Here is an 18,163-nt window from a genome sequence, read left to right as displayed (position 1 = left end):
GTTGAGCTAAACGGGGACTAATTCCTAGGGACAGGTGGCTCCTACCTTTTGTAAGACTTCTGGTAAGTGAACGTCACTTAGATCACTTCACGTGTGACAAGTCCTCCATGTGCCTCCAATCTTCTGACCTCACACTGCTGAGACTGTGGTCCGTTCCACTCCGGCAATGCCAGCCCTGTGCTGTTCTTCAGACATGTCACACTTACTGTCTGTACCCGCTGTCTGCAATGTGTCCCCAGTGCTACTTCTGCCAGCCTCCTTGCTGCACGTTTTTCCTCAAAATCAGCTTCCTTTCTACCCTGACATTTCAGATCCTCATGGGAGAGGATCTGACTTTTTCCTCAGCATGTCTCACTGTCCATCCGAGACACTAGAATATGAGCTCGGCCAGGGCGGGACTGTGTTCTCTCATTTCCTGTTCCTTCTCCAGCACATTGGCCAGTTTCTAGCACAAAGCAGGTGCTCAAAAAATATAATATGGTCAGGATGCTCAAAGGAAAAAGACTCCAACAACTATAACTTCAGGAAGGAAGGGACCTGTCCTGGGTTTGTGTGTGGCTGTATGTTCTAGATAGCCTGAGTGTCTGGGTTGTTTTCATTGCCAAGAATATGGACTGTGCCCTCCACAACCAAATCTTGAGGGGAAAAATAGTAATAATAATACTGAGGGAGAAAATCACCTTCCATTTGCACAAAGGAAGAGGAGGGTTTAAGCAGCTTCACAAAAAGGACCTTGCAGCAAGACAGCCCGGTCCCTTGCAGAGTCCAGCACCACTCCTCCAGGACACAGCCTGCACCCGACCACCACTGCAGTCTGGCCCCATGACATCTTGCCGAAAGCACTGGGAGGACTACCAAGTGGACCCCTGTTCCTAACACAGAAGCCAGGATGCACCTGCTAAGCTCAAGTCAGATCCTGTGAGTTGCCTCCAAACCTTCCATGGCTTCCCGCCACACCCAAGGAAAGCTTGAATTTTGATGACGGCCTGCAAAATCTGCTCTCCCAGCTTTACCTCCCACTCTTCCTTTCCAGCACCCAGCATCCCAGTCTCTCTGGTTTTCTGGGTTTTTCAAACACCAGGCTGGCTCCCACTTTGAGCTTCCCTCTTGTGCTTCCCTGTTCCTGAAATGCCTGGTACTTGTTCAGGTGAGTCCTGTTGTTACAGAAATCTGGTACCCAATTCAAAGGACGGCATCTTGCAACAAGGAGTTGGAAGGTAAACTGTTTATTTTGCCAGCAGACTGGCAGTAAGACCAGTTTCAAATCACCAGCCCCGAATCAGCTTTGGGTTTTGATTATATAGTTTGCAAGCAGGAAGTACAAAAGCCAATAGGAAATCAGTTATCGACTGCATCATATGTTGTTAGGCAAATTTGGCAGATGCAGTTGGAAGGATTGTTTATCCTAAGGCGGGAGAATCTTGCAAGGGAGTTGGAACGAGGTAGGTAAAATCGTGTATGTCCTTGACTAGGCTAGACAGTCCTTGGAACAGGTTAGTGAAACAGGAAAATAAAAGCACTGCAGCTGGACTGGGTTAAGTTGACCTGGACCAGACTATCTACAGACAGCAGCTGGATGCAGTCAGTCAAGGCTGAGTGGGTTTGGTGGTCCAGCTATGGAATGGGCCAGATGACACATCCTATCTCAATATGGTGTAGTTGCTAGCTAGTTTCCACATTTTGAATTTTCTGTTAAGCCATTACCACTGTTTTTCTCCTATACATATATACCTAAGATAGTCTCCCTGATAGATTAGGCACAGTAAGAGCTTCACAATTACTAATAATAATGTACAGCAAGTGTCATAATATACGATAATAAAAATTATGTGAATGTGATCTCTCTTGAAAGCCTCAAGACAAACACTAGCATTTTTGCATCCTGGTCAAAGGCCTGCCATGCCTTACCTGTTACTACCATCTAGTGAGTTGGGGGAGAGCTCTGATCCCAAGGCAGGGCAGCTGTGTGCTCACCAGGTGGAGGCAGTCCGATTGCACAAGTTTTAGAACACAGGACTCCTGGCTCATGTCTAGTCAAATCATTTAGGAAATTTTCCTCTCTGGAAAGCTTCCTGGATAACAGCCCAAGATTTACCTGGCCATGTTGTTTGAATACTTCACAATGGATTATTTTTGCTTTCCAAACAAACTACTTAGCCTGACCCACACATGCTTTCAAGTCACTTGCTCACATCATTGTGGGTGTATTTGTAGTACTGTGATCAAATCCAGAGCCTTGTGCATGCTGGATAAATACTGTACCACCGAGCTAAATCCCCAACCCAGTTGTGGTTTTAAACCCAGTTTTTGGCTGGGCTGGCGATACAGGCCAATAGTAGAGTGTTTGCCTAGATTCATGAGGCCCTGGGTTCAATGCCCAGCACAATCTCCCTCCCCCTAAAAAGGTCTTTTGTTATAAATTTGGGTACAAGCTTTAGAGTACATGTTCTTGGTAATGTACTTTGTACAGTTCCCAAGGACAGAACTTCAGGCTCTCAACTGCTATTTAGTAAGTTTTCTGCTGCTGCTGATAGAATACTCAAAACAGTCAAAAGCTACATAAAGTATTTATGTGCAGAAGTATGCAAAACACTGATGGAAAACACCAAGCAGAAGGAAGCGTCTTCAGAGAAGGGAAATGTACATAAAGGATAAGCAGTGAGCATAAAGTATATGGAGAAAGCTTGGACCATCATCATTGGTACTAAAGTCATTCTATTTATTCCAAGAATTTTGCTCCTACCCAAACAGAGGCAAAATTTACTAGTAGCTCTTAGATTTCACCAATTGATCGACTTAGATAAAGGCAGTATACAGACATAGCCCACTCTGCCTTGGAATCAGAGATTCACCTTGCTGGGGTCATGCCTCTTTACCCAAGGATTAGCCCCACTGGACCCTGGTCCTGTCTGTGAGACTTAGGGTGCAGGTGCCACTCTTTCCTTCTGTGGTTGGCCTATCTCCTCTTGCTGCTTGGTCAGGACCTCAAGAACCCACCAGTCTTCTGTTACCTTCCCTGAGTCCTCACCATCCAGATACTGGGCAAAAGGGTGGTCACATAGCACATAGCTAATGACTGTGCCACACTGGTGAGTCAGCAAGACCAGAGGCAACTAGGGCAGGCCAGGCAGGCCAGAGACAATCTGAAATTACAAAAATGGAGGAGGACTGACTCCAAAGGAATGTTGTCAGGAAACATCAGCAAGAACCAGGGTCTTCAGAGAAAGAAGTCATCGTGAAAAGGACCCTGGACGAGCCCTGGGGACAGTGTGGATCATTCAGCATTAGGGCCATTTCTTCACACGACTCTTCACTGACTACCATCCAATTTTTGTAAGGCTAAGAAACACACATCTCGGCATACATGACACACAAATTACGTCAAATTAAAGACAAGGTACACAAGTCTACATTGGCAATTTTTAATGTTTCACTTGTGCAGAACTTAACTTTGTATTTAAAGGCACAGAAGGAATAAAAGGCAGTTCTTAGAGCCTGAAGTCACAAGAAAAAGATGCTGGATAAAAACCACAGAGGTGGTTCTGCGTTAGCTGTGGGAAAATAAACAATGCAGTACTAAATGAGATTTTAATTTTTATTATATTTCCATGTGAAGACATCACTCAAATTTCAGCTGAGCAAAAGACTGTATGGCCAGATACCAAAGGTACACAATCAAACCTACTTCGGAATAAATGCCCAGAAAGTAAACATTATCAGTGAGATGGAGTATTAGACACAAAGTAAATTCTCATTCAGAAAGTGGACAGATTTAAAGCAGTCAAACATACAGCTTTTAAAACTAGGAATCTTTCATAACAATTTTTGGAAAGTAAACATTATCCACATATCAAGAATTATTAAGTTTTAAAAATGACCTCAGCACTAATCATACTTATGACTACTGATAAAAGTTACAAAAATAAAACCAACTCTTCTGTCCTTGAAAGAGATAGAAAACTATATTTTTCCCGAAATGTTCTAAGAGAATCATTCATATGTGTCCCTTAAGTCTCTTAAAACGTAATTTCTTTTTTTCCATATCCTGCACCTTTTAACATTATAAAACCCGTTCAATATAACAATTTCTGCTAATGCCAGAATAACTATTTATTGAATAAAAGGGAATGAATGAGTGCCAGGCATGGTAGTGTACACCAGTAATCTCAACACTCACTGAGGCAGGAGGATTGCTGTGAGGTCAAGGCCAGTCTGGGTTGCATAATGAGTTCAAGCCCAGCCTGAACTGAATGGCAAAACCTTATCTCAAAAAAAAAAAAAAAAAAAAGAATGGGGGCTGGGGATTTAGCTCAGCGGCGGTTGTGAGTTCGATCCCTGGTACCAATAAAAAGGAAAAAGACAAAAAAAAAAAAGAATGAATGAATGAAAAAAAGCTAATATAACCCTAGTGAGACCCTACCTAAGGGTGAAAGCAAAAGCAAAAACAGATTACAAAAAAAAAAGAAAGGGGGCTGGGAATTTAGCTCAGCAGCATGAGCGCCTGCCTGGCAAGCATGAGGTCACAAGTTCTCTCTCTGGTACCAAAAGAAAGAAAGAAAAAAAAAGAAATCCACTGATTTAAAACACCCTACATGTAATTTCTAATTTCAAAGCACTATCAGAAATTTTTTAAAAAAGCCGGGTGTGGTGGCACACTCCTATAATCCCAGCATTCAGGAGGTTGAGGCAGGAGGATCGTCTTAATTTGAGACCAGCTTGGGCTACAAAGTGAGCTAAAATGCATAGTGAGACCCTGTCTCAAAAATGACAAAAAAAAAAAATTTCTGATCAGATGGGGATACAGTTCAGCGGCACAGCGCCTGCCTGGCAAGCGAGATGTCGTGAGTTCTATTCCTGGTATAATAATAATAATAATAATAACAATAATAATAATAATAAAAGTACAAAAGAACTTCTGATCAGCGGACAGCAAGAGAAAGAAGAGAGCTGGAATCTGGTAGCACAGCAAAACCTACTTCTAACAATGCTTATAAAAGAAACCGTTATCTTTTTTATTGAAAACACTGATTGGCCAGGATAAATCACAACAGCAGGAAGGTAAAAACAAGTTTCAGCTTAGCCAGGAACAGTGGGACTCAGGACTGTTTCCGTCTTGAGAAAGGATGAGAGGAGGGGCTCGCTCCACATGTGCCTCGCAGCCCTTACACGCAGACCCACGCGAGAGAAGATACAAGTGCTGCATTTCCTTGGATAGTAACTGATGGAAAAATCAGATCGAAGGTAAAATTATACTGTTAAAAACAGTAAGCTTCAAAATTTTATCCAGTGTTTTAAGAAGTTATTAAAATCATTTTTGAAATGAGATATTCAATGTATTTAAATCTGGGCTTTTCAGTACCTAATTGTTTCTCTTACAAAAAAAGAAAAAAAATTGTTTTAAAACACCAAGAGCAGGAGCATGCTGCCAGGACAGAAATACTGATGTCTTCGGTCACACGCTCTCGGCATCTCAGTCTTGTTTTGCACTTTTCAAAGCCTGAAGTCTCTCTAGCAGCGGAGGATGAGAATAATGCCACATTGAAAACAACCAGTCAGAAACAGGGAATCCCAAATTATCTTTGTTTAGTTTGATCAAAGCAGAATATAAGTCTTTAGCCTTCCCAAGTTTCCTGGCAAAGGCATCAGCCTGGAACTCAAATCTGCGGCTTAGGACTGTGAGACAAAAAGAAAGAACCTGCAAAAGGAAAGGAAAGAGAGTTTTTAGTGGCCCAGCTCTCCACTGTCACTGAAGGGTTCCAAAGCTGATTGTTGAGCATAAGACAAAGGCAGGCAAATGAAGCCTGGGGTGGAGTGATTATTCTAGACTGAGCCTTTTTTGCTACAGGCAAGCAGATCATAAATATATATATATGAATATCATCCTTACTAAAAAAAACTGCAGCTTTTTTAGCAGGGTATGATGGCACACACCTGTAATCCCAGCATCAAGGAGGCTGAGGCAGGAAGATCTCTCTGAGTTCGAGGCCAGCCTGGCTTACTTGGTGATTTTTAAGGCCAGCCTGAACTACACAGTGAGATCCCATTGTAAAAATTAATTAATTTTTAAAAATTTCAGTCTTTGAGAATCTGCCATGTGCCAAGCACAAAGGCAGGCATTTTATATGTTCTGCAGCAATCTTATTTCTGCTTTACGGCATCTGACCTATTTTAGGCAGACAGTCATAAATCCACATAATCTACACTGTCATACAGCCTCTTTTAATCTGGCCATTGATACACTCAATTATCATTGGTTTTGTCCTTTCACACAGAAGATTCTGCCCAAGAACCAGTGAATACATGGCCTAGCGTACCCAGGATGTGGCCTTCCAATCGATCGCCTCCATCTACTAAATCTCTGAGGATATGTAATACCAAGGTTTTCACTGCCTAAATCTAATCCTCTACTCCTACCCAACAAATAAATAAATATATAGAAGCTTGGATTTTTCTGTTATTTTTTGATAATGATCAGTCAATCTGGGGACTAAAAGACTATTTCAACTACTTGTTAAAGCTGTACAATTTTGTTGACTTCTTTTTATACTACCCTAAAGGGTTTAGATCTATAACAGGAAAAAGGTTATGGGAGAGAATTTTAAAGATTACACATTACCTCATTGTAAGGTGAAAAAATAAACTGGAAGATGATCAGCAGTCCAATTAGAGTAGGCTGGCTATCGTAAAAACCAAATGCAGCAAAAAGCTCCTTTTGACCAATTAATACAGCAAATAAGAAAAAACACAGGAAAGAATTCATCTAGAAAACAGGACATGAAGTTTTAAGTTATTTGCTGAGCATTTCACTGGGGGATAAGCAGATCACAACAGCACAACCAGGAATCAAGATGGAATTTTAAGTGAGATTAATAGTGTGAATATAGCAAAAGTTACTTAGGTAGCTTTACAGTTCTTTTAATATCAAAGGGCAAATAAAACTTCCTAAATGTGTAAATGTTAACGTTAAATGTTTTCTGCCAGGGAAGGCTTGATGTGGTTTTTATCATTGAGGGGCTGATGTAATCAATAGCAATGGGACATTTTCTCTCCAAAGCGAAGGAGTTAGAATGATTCTGGATTTATTCTGTAAGACCACAATCAGACACAAAGACTCCAATTCAGCTATGATGTGAGGCTACAAAGCAACAGGTTTCCCTTGAGCACTCTTTAGGAGTTGTATGGATCAGGACGATCAAAGAAAAAAAAATGCAGCTATCTTTACTAATACACAAGAAAGGGAGGGAAAAAAAAATCAGAAGCCTGGGGTGGGAATACAGCTCAGCAGCACAGCATCTGCCTGGAAAGCATGAGGTCCTGAGTTCAATTCCCAGTACCCCTGCCCCCCCCCCAAAAAAAGCAAAAGCCTGTTCTAGACCATACCGTCTTTGTACTAGACATAAACGTTGAGAACAAATGCCATTCTTTTCTCCTACAAACTTGGAGGCCACACATACCATAATTAAGTGTGCTGCTCCAGCCATTTACCAGGGTAATGCAGATGCTGCCACACAGCATGGTCAGGGGCCCAGGCTCTGGGACTCAGCCCTAATCACACAGTGGGTCCATGTGACAAGCTCCAGCCAGAAGCTTACAATGAAGGTGCCCAGATACATAGTCTATTTTTGTCAAGTGACTATTGTTCTTTTCATTTGGGTTGCTACTGGGCCCTCCTAGATGGAGGCTCCCTGGCCATAGGACACCTGAGCTGTTCTTTCTGAGCCAGATGCTATGGAGCCACCCAGCCAGAAACTGGTATCCCCAGGGCATCCATCATCAGGTGGATATGTACACAAAGGTGTGTGTAAATGAAGCAAACCAGAAGGCAGAAGAAAAAAGCAGGTGTTCCTACTCTGGTATGTTGACTCCTGAAGCTGTTCCGCCCTTCAATCGTCCTTCCTTCTGAGGAGTTTCCTACAATCACTCAACGGAAGAAGAGAAAAGCACTGGAGCCTGGCCGGGCGTGGGGGCTCACGCCTGGAACTCTGGAACTCAGGAGCCTGAGCCAGCAGAATCATTGAGTTTGAGACCAGCCTGGGCTACAAAGTGAGCTCAAGGCCAGCCTGAACTATATAATGAGACCTTGTCTCAAAAACAAATTAAAAAAAAAAAAAAGACTTGCAGCCTGTTATATACATGACAATACAGTATGCCAGCTTGGAAGGCAGTGCAAAGGGAGGCCTTTTAAGCCAGGGCAAATTTTTTTTTTTTTTTTTTTTTTTTTTTTGGTGTTTTTACCAGTACCAGGGATTGAACTCACGACCACAGGCTTGCAAGGCAGGCACTTAGCCACTGAGCTTAATCTCCAGCCCCGAAGCCACGACAATTTTAAGCAGACTGTCTGTGATTTACTAGCAGCCGGCTACCTGTGCTTAGATGGATGAGGGCTTTGGAACAAATTATAGAGCAGGGATGACGAACCTTTTAGAGCTTTCAATGATAAACAGCCATCTGTGTCATGTGAGCCACAGGTTTGCCCACTCAACTAGAGACAACTACTGGGAGACACGTGAGAAGCTTCCAAAATCAGAGGATGCTAATCCTTGGCCTAATATGAATCCCAAGAAGAGAGGAAGCTCTTGGTGCCTGCTCTGTGGCATCAGCCTCTTCCACAGCCACTTCAGAACATGGTCAAGGGGCTCATGAACAGTGGTCAAGATGACAGAGATGGAGTTGGTGTATTAGTCAACAATAGACTTCTCCCCACTGGCCCAGTCTGCTGGGAGATGCAACTGACCCCAGCCTGACAAGGGGCCAGCTCAAATAATTGATAGGCCAATTTCCTGAACTCGTTCCTTCAGGGCGAAGGAAAGGGCAGTAATTTTCCTTACTAGACCAAACACTTAATTTGAACTTGAATTATATTTATTTAATGTTTTACTGACTGCATGTATCCATACAACACACCTCTAAGCCAGAAACCTACTTTTATACCTAAAGAGCTAAGGCGACAGGCAGACTTCCTGTGCCACTCATCCCCCAAAACCAATTAGGCAGCCTTTCTGACAGGTACAGAGACAACCTAAGACTCAGGGAAGGTTCCATATACTTAGAACCAGTGCACAGGATTTAGTGCTCCTTCATTCACAAGTGCAAACCTGCTCATTCTGATACATTAACACCCAGGGCAGGAATATTATTGAAATGATCTTCTTCTTTATATTTCCTATAATTGTCCTTAATATTTCCTATAATTACTTTTAAATGATCAAAATCATTCTTAAACAGCATGTTAAGAGCTGGGAACGGTTTAGTGGTATGGGGCTTGCCTAGCATGCCCGGGGCCTCAGGTTTTATACCCAGCATGGGAGGTGGGGCCAAGCATTGTAATGTCCTATTTATCTGTGCTTGCTCATTTTGATCCTCACAGCTCTTACATCTAAACCACTCTGAATGTGGTGACAATGAAGGTGATAACAATAAACATTTACATAACAGTTACCTCACTCCAGGTAGCCTCCAACAGGTATCATTCATTTAATTATTAGTTCTATGAAGTATCATTATTTAATGAAGGAAGAAACAGCTGAGAGAACTTAAGGAACCTACCTGAGGACACAAAGGAAATTGAGGCAGGAAGCCTGGCTATGAAGTTTCTCTTTTTTTGTGATACCTGTAACTTGGGGATGTTCTATGACTGAGTTACATTCTCAACCATTTTTATTTTTATTTATGTTTTTATGGTACTTAGGATTGAACCCCGGGTCTTTACACTAGACTTTTAGCAAGAGTTCTCTAGTTCAAGACCACCCTGAACTATCAGGTGACACTCTGTCTCAAAAAAAAAAAAAAAAATTGTGACAGAGTCTTATTAAATTACCCAGCCTGAACTTAAACTTCTTATACTCTGCCTCGGCCTCTTACAGAGTTAGGATTACAGGCATGGGCTGCCTCCTTAGGTTCAAGTTCGTCTTAACCTCTCTATATGACCTCTTTTGCCTGACAAACTGCTAAACTGATGACTGTGCTATAAAAATAGTCATTTCAAACTTACCTGGCTGGGGCTGGGGATTTAGCTCAGCGGCATAATCGCCTGCCTTGGAAGCAGGCAGTCGTGAGTTCGATCCCTAGTTCGATCCCTGGTACTGATAAAAACGAAAAAGACAAAAAAAAAAAAAAAAAACAACTTACCTGGCTAATAATGATATTTTTGACTGTATGTCCCAACTTCCAGTGCCCCAGTTCATGGCCAAGTACAGCAAGCACCTCCTCATTTTTACATCCTTGTTTCTTATTCTGAATCAAAGAATAAAAGGAAAACAAATTAACACCGGCAAAGAGTTTGTATCTTCTAGTCCAGTAGTAGCCCTTCATAGACTTTTTTTTTGGAACCAGGCCTTGAACTCACGACCTAGCACTTGCCAGGCAGGTGCTTACGCAGCTGAGCTAAATCCCTGGCCCTTCACAGACTTTTGTGTGTAACAAAACATTCCCTAAACCACCATTCTAAGTGAGACATGGGTTAAGCACTGAAGATTCCATCACCAACAAGACAAATGCTTGCTGACTTTGCTAAGAATATAATCCAGAGCAGTGGTGGTGCACATATGGCAGATTGTTGGTTATCACTGAAAGCTCTAAAATGTCCACCTCCACTGGCCTAGAGTAATTTAGAGTCAGAAAATGAAACGGAAAAATGTAAGTTTTTATCAATAAGACAATAAATCAATATAACCATATGAAGATCATATTATAAAGCTATTAAAAATTTTGTTTTCAAAAACTGTATTCTGGATATGGAGAATTGCTTATGACATACAGAATCAAATGATTACATAAGGGTGACCAAAATATACCTGAATTTTTATTTAATTTAAAAATCACTACAGTAAAGATGTTATTAATCTTCCTCAAAATATTCCCCCTTACTTTGAACACATTTACCTATTGTTCTTGCCACTTTCCAAAGCAGTTCTAAAGTATTCTTTCCTGAGTGTTTGTACAAGATCTGATTGAAAAATAAGGTGAATGTTACTGCTGCAGGATATCCAACAGAAGAGCAGGCTCAAAAAACCTTACAATGTGTCTTCATCTACCTTACTCACTGTGGCACTGTGTGACTTCTGGCTCTTCTCCAGAGTCAACAATGATCACAAATGGTAAGTATTTTTAACCAATTCAGGATATCAAGATAGCCATGACAGTATAGTAAGACACTCATGAAAGAGGACTTCCAAAACTGTTTCAGAAAGTGGTAAGAATGATAGGATATGTCTGTTTGAAGTAAGAGGGAATATTACGAGGGAGATGAATGGTAATGTGTCTTTTACTGTGATACATTTTAAACAATTAAATATTCACTGTATTTTTCAATCATACCTTGTGTATTTGTTAGAAATGTTCTCAAAGATTATGTCCTCACATGGAATATGGTTTATTGGGAGAAGGAAGCAGGAAAAAACACAGAAAGTATAACAAAGTGTTATACTTATTTGTATATGGTTAAACTATAATAATGTAAAACTATGAGATATCTATTTCCCAAATTATATGTAAATATCTTATTTTACTCATGATTCAAAAATACATGAAGAACTGACATTTTAAAAAATTGAGACTTCAAAGATAAGATAAAGAAGGAACACTTACATCTAATTTAGTCAAGAGATTCTTTCTTTCTTTTTTTGTTTTCCTAGCATTTGTCAAGCAGGAAAGTGGATGGGCAAATGATAACTGATTAAGTAAATCAGAGAAAGCTGAATCATAAGTTAGCAGTAGAAAATAAATGGAGATCCAGTCTGATTTATATTACTGGGGCTCAAAAGCTTGGGAAATAACAGCACTAATTAGCTCTGGAACTGTGGGAAAAGAAGAGGGGGCTAAAAAGAATTGGGCAAAAGCTGTTTGAGAAATGGTTAAAACTATGCACAGGCAAATGCTCCTCTTTCACTGTGGCAGGAACCTTAATCTCTCTGGAGAGGAAAAAAAAAAAGGCCATGCACTAGATGTGGTGAGCAAACCTATATATAACCTCAACTTTCAGGAGGCTGAAGCCATGGGGTCTCAAATTTGAGCCCTGTCTAGGCACCTGAACAACTCAGTGAGGCCCTGTCTCAAAATAGAAAATAAAATTAAATTAAAAGCTAAAGAAGAAAAAACAAAACAGATGAGCTGGGGATTTAGCTCAGCGGTGTAAGTGCCTGCCTGGCAAGCGCAAGATCATGAGTTTGCACCCCAGTACTAAAAAAAAAAAAAGAAAAAGCTAAAGAAAAACCTAGGCAAACTGGTGCATGCCTATAATCACAGCTCTAGGGGGGCCAAGGAAGGAGGACTGCTCTGAGTTTAAGGCTAGACTGGACTACAAAGTGGGTTCAAGGCCAGCTTGAACACATAATCAAACACTGTCTCAAAAAAGAAAGAGGGGCTGGGGATTTAGCTCAGCGGCATAAGCGCCTGCCTTGCAAGCAGGCAGTCGTGAGTTCGATTCCTGGTACCAATAAAAACACACAAAAAAGGAAGGGTCAGGTGTAATGGTGCATGCTTGTAATTCCACTACTCGGGAGGCTGAGATAGGAGAATTGTTTTGAAGGCTATACAAGACCCTGTCTTAAAAAAAAAGAAAAAAAAGAAAGAAAGATCAGAAGATAAAACACCCTCCCAGAAAGGAGAACAAAGAGATTAAAAAATAGAAAACAGCAGAAAAGATACAAAGTTCAGTATTAGAAACCCAACACTTAATAGGAACTCTGAGAAGAGAGAAAAGAAAAAACAGAAGAAAGTATAAACAAAGTAATGCCAGAAAATTCTCTAGAATCAAGGACCTCAATATCCAGATCAAAAAGACATAATGCAAATCCCCAACACAATGGGTGACTAATACAGAAGGATCAGTCATCGAAGGGCTGCAGCTATTTCAGCAACCAGGCAGGCAAGGGACCGTTGTGAATGACTTCACAATCCTGAAGGAAAAGTATTTCCAGGGTAGAAATCCGTATTCCAGCCCGAGCAGCTTGCCAAGATGACAGAAACATGGACATGAGCCACTAAGTCACTCTGAGAGCACAAATCCAGAGACCTACCTACTATGTAACCTTCCTCAGGAAGCTAGGAGGGGGTATATTCTTCACCAGAGTGAAAGAGTAAATTAAGGAACGAAAGAACACGGGAGAGAGGAAAGGAAATCCATAGGATGATGGGAAAAGACAATCCCAGAACACTATGCACTAGATGTAAAGTAAATGGTGGACTCCAAAGATACTTCTTGGGGGCTGCCATCATCACATCCTTCCGCCGCTGTACCATGTTTTAAATCTGATGAATCTAGAGGAAGGTGTATGTCATTAAGGGGAAAAAGGAAATCAACATGGATTCCAGCCTACAACAGGGCAAGAAGAGTATTAAGGGTGACTACAGAGGAAAGTCTACCACAAGAGCTGCATAATAGAACTTCACAGACACAGAGGACAGAGATTTCTCCTAGGATACAAGAGGGATAAAGAGAACTAAAGCTGACAAGGTTGACGATGTAATTATTCTTATAGGAAAAATACACTGATAGAAGCTGTAATCTATGAGCGTAATCAGTCAAAAGATACAAAAAAAATTAATCACACTAAAAAAGAATTTAAAAAAAGGAATTATTAAGCAAGAGGGGGAATAATAGTTCAACAGGAAGTAATACTTGCATTGGTATAATAATATAAATGTTGAATGTTGATTAAACTAAGAACTGTACCATAATTATATTGGAAATATTGAGGAAGGGAAGCACAGCAGAAACTAGGCCATGAGAACAAAATCGCCACCTACCATAACTGAAAGTCCACAGTGGCAACAGACAGTAGTGCACATATATTCCTTAGAAAAACCAAAGTATTTATAGAGAATAGCAGCAGCAAGCACAGGAAACAGCTCCACTTTATAAGCTTTTTTATATTCTTTGAAATTTTAAGCAATGTTGGTATCATTCCAATAAAAACTAATGTTAACATTCATTGGAGCTCTGCTCTTAACTTTAGTATAATCTCTTGAGTCAATATACATAAAAAGATAATTATCTGCATATAAGCATACACATACATATTAACACATATGAAAGTTGGACTGGGAAAATTTGAAAAAATAACAAAAACTGCTAATATTTAATTATACAGTATATATGCAGCAGGCCCCCACTTTTATATATCATAACCACCCATACGAGGTGAGTACTCTCATTCCTACCTTACAGATAGGAAAATTCAGACACAGAGAGCCAGCTAATTTGATTATGTCAAGGGAACCTAAGACTTGAAGCCAAGTAGGCTGATGTCAGAGGGCTATAGTTTCATTTTTTATACAATCCATGATGGTAAAGATAAATTATTCAATATTTATCAATAAAATAAACCATTTTAGTGGCACATATGTAATTATTTGAGAATTACTAGTACACTGCAAAACAAACATAAATGATAGGCAGGTATATAAATATATATATTCACAATATATTCACATAGCCTAAAAATACTTTTTTTCCTCTAATTATTTGAAATTAAGCCCAGGTGTTTATACTTATTAGGCAAGTACTCTAGCCCTAAGCTACATCGTATTCCTTTAAAAAGCTTTTTTTTGGGGGTGGGGGTTACTAAGGATCTAATTCATGACTTCATGCTTGCAAGGCAGGTGCTTATGCCACTGAGCTAAATCCTCAACCCCTAAGAAACTTCTTAAAATTATGAAATATGGTCTAGTTTAACTGCACACTTGTTTCAAACTTGTAGTTCTCTTGCCTTCTGATTAGCTGGGGATATGGGTGTATGCCAATCTACTTAGCTCTCCTTTATATACTTTCCACACTTGATGTAAATAGTGCCATGACCACATTCACACACACGCACACACACATCAATACACAAGAACACATCCAAATACTTGCCTCTGACATATTACTAAATATATCATTTAAGAAACCTCCAAACAAGCCGGATATGGTGGCCCACACCTGTAATCCCAGCACTTGGGAGGCTGAGGCAGGAGGATCATTGTGAGTTTGAGACCACTCTGAGCTACAAAGTAGCTCAAGGCCACCCTGAACTGCATAGTGAGATCCCGTGTCAAAAAGACAAGACAAAAAACCAAAACAAATCAAACAAACAAAAGATACTTCCAAACACATAAGATGTAGAATAAATTATAATAAATATCAGTTTTAAACATACAGTTAAGATCATTAGAAAGTAAGAAAAAGTCAAAGGTAAAGAACCGAAGAAAGCTAGGTATGGTGGCACATATCTGTAATTCCAGCATTAGAGAAGCTGAGGAAAGAGAATTGCCTCAAGTTGAGGGCAGCCTGGGATACACAAGACTCTCTTGAACTACATAGTGAGACCCTGTCTCAACCTCCTCCTCCGAAATAAAATAAAATAAAATAACAACATAAAAGTTGAAATTGAAATTCCATGAATAGATTTATATCCATGAAGCACATACTCTGAGTCAAAGGGTGGGCTAGAAAAAAGATATGTTGGTGAAATAACACAACTGGGTCTAGTTTCATCAAAAATAGGAAGTCTCTGAAAATTCAAAATCATTTAATGGCACATCTAGAAGACTCAAGGTATTAAAGTGCTTCCAATTTAGTAGCACTGGGGACAAGTGACAGAAGCAAATGTAAATTTTCATCGAGGATCATATCCTAGACCCAAATCTCTAATGACTCTTAAAAGATTAAGATCAGTGACCAAATATGAGCTCAAAATACAAATTACCAAAGACTTCAGAAAACAAGTCACAATGCATGAGTATAGAAATAATAAAGAGCAGCATTAGCTCCATGAAAATGTGAACCATGGGACTGTCAGATCAGCACATAAAGTATGCATGCATCATACAACTAAGAGAACTAAGACCATGAGGCTGAGCAAGAGATTACGTTGGCAGCCTGGTCTGAAAAAGAACCAAACGGAACTTTAAAATTACTACAAGATGGACCTATTAAAGAACAGATTAAACACAACTAACAGAAACATCAGGGAACTAGCATACAGAGCTGAAGAAATTCCAGAACACAACCCTGAACAATAATAATGGAATTCCAGAAAGATAAACTGGAGGGTGAGAGAAAAGTTACCATCAAGATATAATGTCAGAGAACTTTCATAATTTCAGGGAAAATATGGATCCTGATATTCAGGAAGCAGAGTACCCCCAGCAAGATGGAGATAAAGAAGACCATACCTGCAGAACACCAAAATAAAAAAAGCAATCTTAGGAGCAACCAGAGAGAACTAAGAAGAAATGACAGTAAGCTCAGAGTAGATTTTTTTTCACCAGGAAAAAAAAAAAAAAAGCTAGAAAACAAATGAAGACTATCTTTAAAGTATCTTTAAGAGTATCTTTGAAGAGTACCAATCTTGAGTTGACATCCTAAAATGAAATGAAATAATAAAATCAAAGTTTCCAAAGGACTTTCTAAAGCATGTATTTCTCGAAGAAGGAAAGTGATTCCTAAAAGGATCATGTGAAACAAAAATTAGGAAAAGAAACTGGTAAGTATATGGGTAAATCTAAATGATGACTGCATAGTACAATTTCAAGTATAAAAATGAGATAAAACTAAAATACAAGGTAAAAGGGATAATTGTTTAAGGTCCCCAGAGTGTTAGAAAATAGTGAAGACACTATATATTTTAAGATTTTTAATAACATTTAATTTTTAGCACGAATCATTAACTAATAGTAATATAAGAGTCTCCAAACCTGAATAATGACCAAAACAGACTTTTTACAAAACTCTCAGTCAGTTCTAAAAACATGCAGTGGCCAGTGTGTATGTGTACTGGTGTAAGGGGTGGGGGAGAGTAGTATGTGAAAGAAAACAGAAAACAAAGTACAAAACAGAGTACAAAGTGAAATGGTAGAAATAATTTCAGAAACATCAGTCATCGCAACCTAACTAAGCTTACAAAAAAGTTACTTTCAATATAGATTTAAAAAAATAAAGTCTAACTGTATGCTATAAAGCATATCAAAAGTACAAGAATAAGAAAGTTAAAACTAAAAAGATAGTGGTTTAGAAATTAAGCATATACACTTAACTAAAAATCCTATATGAATGTTACCTAAGTAATTTTTTAGTTAACCATTAGAAAGCTGAAGTAGCTGTACTAATTAATCAACCTAAAGGGCAAAAGCACTATTAAAGAATGTGGCAGTCAGGCTTGGTGGTACATGCCCATAATTCCAGCTAATGAGTTTGCTGAGGCAGGAAGATAGTAAGTAACAGGCCAATGTGGGCGATGCAGCAAGACTGTGGCAACATAAAAAGGGCTGAGGGTTGGCAAACAAGAAGTCTTGAGTTTAATTCCTGATACCAAAAAAAAAAAAGTTCTGTAATGCAGCCCAAATTAGAACCTTAAAGACAACAACAAAAAAAGGCAAAAATTTGAAACATCGAGCAAATATTAATATAGCCAGAAAGATTTGACCTTCTAGACAACAAATAATTAAGAGAACATATATCCTAGAAAATAAAGGCTAACAATTTCAGCTACTTTAAAGGGCAAATTTGGGGAGAAGAAAAAGAGTCAACAAGGAGCCAAGCTCTCCCTGTGAGTAGGTACCATGTGCAGGCTGCTGGTGGGGTGGGGGTAGGGGACTGGCTGCCAGCCCCTTCCAGCATGCTGGTTGGGAGACAAGAGCCAAACCCCACACCCACGCAGCCCCTTAACGACTGGCTGATCCAGAGAAACACAGGCTTGCAATGATAGCTATTGAGGTAAAATACAAATTAATGCTCATAGTGTTTAGTGTTCCACCAACTTCACAGGCTTAAAGCTGGTAGTATGATCATCTATTCAGAGGATAACAATATGCATTGTAGCATCTATGGGGCAATCTCCTTCTGAAGGTGTAGCCACTGTTAATTCCCTATTATTTTGTTTTGAAATGTATCATATTCATTGTTTTGTTTAGTTGGATTTTATTCTGTTTTGTCTCGATTTTATTATTATATCTGATGTCATGGGCAGCTATTTAAAAAATAAGATATATTATAATAACTATTTTGGATTTACTATTATCTTGTTTTGAAGTCCTTTATTGTGTTCACTGTTTTGTTTTTATCGATTCTATTCTATTCTGTTTTGTTTGATTTTTACTATGTTTGAAGGTATAGGCAGCTATTTTGAAGACAAGAGGTATTATGGTAACCATTGTTGATTTCCTATTATCTTGTTTTGAAGTC

At 39.5% G+C, this 18,163-nt stretch overlaps 1 protein-coding gene across 4 annotated transcripts in view; it reads right to left on the bottom strand.

Moving 5' to 3' along the window:
• Positions 1-3,408: 3,408 nt before the first annotated feature.
• The window catches only part of Zmpste24 (zinc metallopeptidase STE24), a 54,349-nt gene continuing 39,594 nt past the window's right edge, over positions 3,409-18,163 (bottom strand). For all 4 annotated transcript variants that reach the window (XM_063236172.1, XM_063236171.1, XM_023561050.2 and 1 more), the window contains 3 exons: positions 10,129-10,233; positions 6,617-6,760; positions 3,409-5,695 (listed from right to left, as the gene is read on the bottom strand). In XM_063236172.1, the coding sequence (XP_063092242.1) occupies positions 5,471-5,695; positions 6,617-6,760; positions 10,129-10,233 (474 nt within the window). In that variant the 3' untranslated portion in view covers positions 3,409-5,470. The remainder of the gene's footprint in view (positions 5,696-6,616; positions 6,761-10,128; positions 10,234-18,163) is intronic.

The sequence above is a fragment of the Cavia porcellus genome, unplaced genomic scaffold, assembly GCF_034190915.1.
Source record: "Cavia porcellus strain 051 isolate PalLab524CR breed Dunkin Hartley unplaced genomic scaffold, mCavPor4.1 scaffold_25, whole genome shotgun sequence".
Lineage (NCBI taxonomy): Eukaryota > Metazoa > Chordata > Mammalia > Rodentia > Caviidae > Cavia > Cavia porcellus.
This window is presented reverse-complemented; position numbering and strand designations above follow the sequence as displayed.